This window comes from Lonchura striata, chromosome 1 (assembly GCF_046129695.1).
Source record: "Lonchura striata isolate bLonStr1 chromosome 1, bLonStr1.mat, whole genome shotgun sequence".
Taxonomy (NCBI): Eukaryota; Metazoa; Chordata; class Aves; order Passeriformes; family Estrildidae; genus Lonchura; species Lonchura striata.
In genome coordinates, this window is record NC_134603.1 from 70,389,505 (window position 1) to 70,395,532 (window position 6,028).

Consider the following 6,028-nt stretch of genomic DNA (forward strand, 5'->3'; position numbering starts at 1 on the left):
GGTTGGTTAGGTTGCTGTAGGACACTGTATAAAATAATTTTAAGGTTTTTCTGCCACCCTGAAGTTAATTGTAGTTGCTCCTCAACACTGGTCTTCACCAGTTTGACTTTCTGGATGCTCAGTGTCTCTTCTGGTAACAATTTGACAGTAAAATGTTGCTTATGGAATTATGCTTTCAATAACTTTTTGTTTTGTGCACTCAGTTGTAGTGGTAGTTTAGTGCTCTCGTTTCTTTATGCTTCACATTCATTTGGAAATACAGAATATTAAATACCTGCAGCTACTTCAGTGTTTCAAGCAATTGTCCCAAATGTTAGCTCTGTGTTCCTGTTCAACCCCTCAAGGTTAGAATTAGCTCTTGTTACAGGCAGTCAGTTGTCTGTTGAGTTGTTACTGTCAGACATCAGGAAAGGTTGCTTGCATTGATATAACCAGTATTTAGGAAGTCTTTCATCTTCTGAAACTCTTGTACCTAATTTAAGTACATACACATTAAGCCAGCTTACTGTATGTCATTAAGTGATAGAGATGCTTGTAGTACCTTATGGTGGGATAGATTTACTCAGGCTGCTGCTAAACCTTCTGGGCAGTTTTTGTTTCAAGTTATTGGAGATCCCCCAAAGAAAGTGTTATGCTATATTTGTGATCACTTAATTGTTTTGCCTTGGTTTTTATATGAGGTACAGTCTAGGAGCTCTGTAAGCTGATGATCAGACCAGTAGGATTTACAGGCTCCTCACAAGCCTTGTCACTGACTTGAGATTATGGGGAAAGCAGACTTGTAGTCCCCATGCATCAGCTCGTGTGATCATGCTCATACATTTCTCCATGATGTTTCTGAAGGACTGAAGTATCTCATTTGGTAATGTTCTTGCTGAGATACTCCAAAATACGCACATCTGTCATAATTAGTATTTAATGTGGAAATTCCCTGGTTTTATAAGGGAGTTGTACAGTGAGTATATTTCATACTGAGATCCAAGGGTGTTAAGGATGCTTTGAAATCTACACCATTTCATTTGCAGGACATTTTCTACAGAAAACACTTAGTAAGCTGTTAGTGCCTTGGGACTTGCACAGCTACAAATAAACAAGCATGAAAAGACCAGTTGCTTCAAGCAGTGTTTTGTAGAAGTGACTTGTATGCTGAGGAAATACAACTGGTAATATATGTTTTGTTTCCTGTTTTTATGCCTAAGTGATTGCTTTATCTTATTTTATTTTTTTCAGCAGCACAGTGGAATGAAGTTTTCCATGAAAGGAACACATAACCAAGGCAACAGCTACAGCCCTGTTGGCAGTGGAGGCATGAGGCAACCAGTTGGTAACCGTGGACACCACCAGTACAATCGAAATATATGGAGGAGGAAAAAACACAGAGACAGCTTGCCTATTAGTCTGAGCAGATAATGGCAGATGCCAAAATGAACCTCCCCTGTTCAGACAAACTGAGTGAGTGCCACTCGACTTGAGGGATGGAGACCAGCGTCCAGCACATCGTTTTATTGGTGTTGCCAAATATCTGCAGCTGACTTCTTTGCATGTTTCTTTGTGTGGTGGTTCAGTCCATCTTCAAGAAGTAGTTGTGCTTATCTGTGAAGCCTTATTAAATGTGGAAGTTTGTTTTCTGCCTTCCCACAATGGTTCATTCAGTGCCGAAGCAGCTCTGACAATAGAACTGCAAGGACATTTACAAATGCTGTAGCTTTTTTTGCTGTGGCTATATCTGTTCCTTTTCTTTTATTTTAGAAGTGAAGGAAACTTCTGCCCCTTGGAATTATATTTTTTTCTTCTTTGCAGCAAATCAAGTTGGGAAATCATAAAAGTGAATTTGCTGCTCTCCTGGTTTGCTTTTTTTTTTTTTCAAAGCTCAATTTTTTTCTTTGTAAATATTGGAAGTATGATTTGTGCAATAAGTTGGAATTTTTAATTTAATTTCATATTATCACATAAGTTATATTTAAGGGGAAAAGGTTTTTTAATTTACAGATCCTTTCCCAGGTTGCATTATCTAAGTTGGGGTCATAGTTTTGGCAGGTTGTCTGAGCAGTTATAAACATGACATTTGGTAATATTTGAGGCTTCTTGATTCACAATGAAAGTACGATTTGGCTTACAGTTTTATGACTTTACTAAGCTCCAAAGCGTTTTGACCCTGTGTTTTTTGGCTCATTGTCTGGCCTCTATCAATTGTCTTGCTCTGACCAATGAGTTTTAATTTTCTTTAACTAGACAACAAATCGAACATTTGTAGTACCAGAAGTAAAACTTTTGAGAGGAATGGGAAAAAGGTTGGTTCAAGTCCTGATAAGAAATTAAAAAGCTGTGAACTACATGCTTTGATGCATTTTAGTAACATAACCTGTTAATGTTTGGGTTGAAACAACACTATTAAACAGAGGTACCCGGCTTAAGGAATGTGGAGAAAGGAAATATGTTGATTCCATTAAGGAATCTGTATAGTAGTATGCATTAGTTCTGTTAAGAGCAAATATATAAAAAGTACTTCAGCTGCTCTAAGCATTACAAGAAGTATCTTTTAATGTGTTGCAGGAGAGCACAGCCCAGTGTTGTACACAGTATGAGTGGCTGGCACTTAATTTACAGATGCATACAGGTATACTATGCAAGTGTGTATTGCCATGACAAACACTGTCTTTAACTTTTTGAAAAATGTACATCCTGCCTAACCCTGAGTTTTTAAAGCACCACAGTTGTCCTGGGAGTAGGTTACATCTCATGCCCTCTGACTTCCCTTTTTTAAGTGAGAGTTCTTAAGCTATACAGAAAACTACAGGTGAGTTATGTAAGTCCACTAGCAGAGAAAGCTGAAGAATTCTGTTAACAGGACATCTATACTGCGTACAGATATAGAAGGTTTTAAAACTGGTATCTGGATATTGAAATAAGTTGTCAAGCATGAAGCTTTTTAATATGCTGTATGCCTTTGAAGCAGAAGTAGTTCATGTTATTACTGAATCTGTCAAACACAAACAGGTCCTTGAGGGGAGAGAGGGCAACATTCCAAACTAGAGTAGTGCATATCTGTTTGCAGAAAGTTTGTCTTAATGCTCCAGACTCATCACAATAAAAAAGTTCTAAAAATTGTGAGCTGATTCATAAATAATATCTAAGGGCTGTTACATGAGCCTGTACTGCTTAGTCTTCACACACTAGCAATATTGAGCATAACTACATTAAAGAGCCGTTAGAGGCTTTAATTGGTGTCTTATACTAGTGTCCATTTTAAAGCAAAACTCATTTGAAAAGTGGTATCATGTAACACTTCAGTCATGGTGAACCAAATTAATTGGCCTGGCTATCACTGTGGTTATGTGCTACAGGTTTAAAAAAATGTTTAAATTTTTTGTGTGGACAACTATGTGGAAGCTAAAATTGACATATTTTTATGTAAAGTTTTCTATTCTTTGATATTTAATAAACTTTGGAGACCAGTCACTCTTCTTTACTTTTTTATGGGATACTTAATGGATGAAGGGACATTCATGTCCCATTCTTTGATGTACACTTTGAACATCTGCTTGAAATTGTTCATGCTGAGCACCTTCAGAATAACCTTGGAAGGTAGATGGGTGCCCTCAATTGATGGTGATGTTTTTCTAAAGGGAGTAATGAGCATGTATATTTCTTTTGCAGTTGTGAATTTGGTCCTTTGATAATGAGAAAGCAGAGGAGCTGGAGGCAGTGCCCACAGTATCCTCAAAAGGAGATCAACCGACTAATTCCTTGGGATGCCGTAACTTTTAATTAACTTTCTTTTTCTAGTCCCTCCCTGTAGTTTTAAAATTCCTTTCAAAACCTTCATCTAGGTTTTAGCCTCCTCAAAGATTGGATGTATCTTTTTTTTTTTTTTTTTTTTTTTTTTAGTTTTTTTTTGACCCTCTGAAAGGACTTATTGAAAATTTTACAAAATGAGTCTCTGGAAGGAACCATTGTATATATATATATCTGTGAATGCTGAGAAAAGGAACTGAAGTGTTTTTAATAGACAGTAGTGCAGGGCTAGGGATTGGCAATCAGGGAGGATATTTGGTCAATCTTAATGAGTATCTGCTGGAGAAAAGCAAAGTAGTGGGAAGGGAAAATAATAACCACTCACTAGTAGATTGGATAATAACTATTTTTTCCATCACTCAGCCAGTGGACATGGCTGACAGCGGGATATATAATCTCCGCAGACACAAAGATTAAGTGCAGCAACATTGGTTTTGTAACTTCCTAGACTCCACCTTTCCCCTCCTTCTGTCCCAGATGATGGTTTTACTTTATTCCTCCCACAGATTCTGCTGAACTGTCTATCCTTGTTAGCAGTCTGTATTTAATGCATTGGTGTTCTCCCTTGAATCCTTGTTCTCTGATAAAAATATGAGAAATCCCCTTGATCCCAGCCTTAGTGACTATTTTGTACACTGTTCATAGGCAAAGCTAGTCATGGACTTGAAAAGAGGAAGGAAGAGGCTGCAAATTGAATAGAGGGATGGGACCCAGAGAGTCTATCATAGAGCTCAGTTGTGATCTATTCCTGTTTACAAGAGATGTTGATGCTGGTGTTGCATTGGGCTTTCCCTGTAACTCCATCCCTGTGCACTGAGGCAGGGTAAGAAGACAGAAATGTGACAGCTAGTACCATGCTCCTGGTTCAGCATTGTTTCTTTCCATGGGAGCAGCCTCTTGCGAATGGACACAGCAATACTCAGAGTACCATTGGAGAACAGTGTGCCTTCAAGCAATGTGAGCTCTTCGTCATTTCTGATTCATAAGAAAAGCCTAAATTGTGAGCTAACAGGCAACTGATCACTCTGTGTGTGTGGGGAAGTAAATCTGTCAGCTTCTGTGCTCTCAAGGACAGGAAGCTGCCTACTTGCTGACTGCTGCCAGTATAGTCTGGTTATAAGTTTAGTAATACCTGATCTAAACCAAAGTTATGACCTGAATTCTTCATTTGAAAGACATGTCAGAGCTATCGAGTAGGTGGCTGCTCTTATGCACTTACACTGTTTTGAAGTGTTGTGGAAAGCAGATGTACCAAAAAAGGAGGATTTTGGAAGAGCCTTAGAAGCCTGAAAGGAAGTATCTTGGATAACAGAAAAATCTGTGAAGAAAAATACTAGAGGAAAAATACTAGAGGATGCCTCAGAACCTTATCTGATAGTGCCTGTCTAAAGTTCTGCTCATAGTTTTCAGTGTTGTGCTACTGCAAAAGTTTTGGCTTAGAGCTGCCTATGGCACTTGTAGCCTTAGGTTTCAAATCAATTAAGGATTCTCAAAAAAAGTATTTGCTTTTTTCATAATACCTTTCTATTGACAGATTGTTGCTTGAGTATAAAAAGAAATTATGAATGGTCCATATGCAGTGCATACTGATGATATGCATGGCTGTGTGTGAGGTCAGGAAAGACAAAGGGGGCAACTCATCCAACACCAGCTATTTTTCACTTATCCACCAAAATGTGACATGTTCTTCTGGTGAGAATTCTTAGGAAGCAGCAAGCTGCTTTCTGCTTGAGTAACTTAGGAGAGGTGAACAGTAAGTAGATTTATGGATTTACTAAGACATGGCTTCCAAATAAACACTTCACTCACTCATATTCAGACCTAAACCGAACACGATTTAGGAGCTTTGATTACAGGACTTTGTGTGTCACAGAATGAAAGGGATATTTAAACGAAGTCTATAACATCTGTGCTAAAATTGCCACTTTTTATTAGTGAAACTCCAACGCTGATCCTCAGTGGATGTTCTGTTGAGAAATTTTGTAAGAAAATTCCTTGCTTCATGCTCCTCCTGTCCAGAAAAGAAAAGCTGAATCTTTGCATGGGCTACATTCACTCCTTCAGGATCGCCATTGGACACATCTGACTAATTTCTGGAGCCAAAATGAATAGATGCAATCTCACCCTTGTTAACATTTGCATGTCCAGGTTGTAAAAGTCACTTGGGTATTGATTACTAATTGTGGGTGAAATAATCTCTGTTCTCTTCAGGAAATTCCTTAGGAGACGTAAG

General features: G+C 38.2%; 1 protein-coding gene across 3 annotated transcripts in view; it reads left to right on the top strand.

The window, feature by feature from the left end:
• Positions 1 to 3,459, top strand: part of TENT4A (terminal nucleotidyltransferase 4A) — a 56,313-nt gene extending 52,854 nt beyond the window's left edge. For 2 of the 3 annotated variants that reach the window (XM_021546903.3, XM_077785153.1), the window contains one exon: positions 1,231 to 3,459. In XM_021546903.3, the coding sequence (XP_021402578.2) occupies positions 1,231 to 1,410 (180 nt within the window). In that variant the 3' untranslated portion in view covers positions 1,411 to 3,459. The remainder of the gene's footprint in view (positions 1 to 1,230) is intronic. The other variant, XM_021546904.3, reaches the window with a different exon arrangement.
• The last annotated feature ends 2,569 nt before the right edge of the window (positions 3,460 to 6,028 follow it).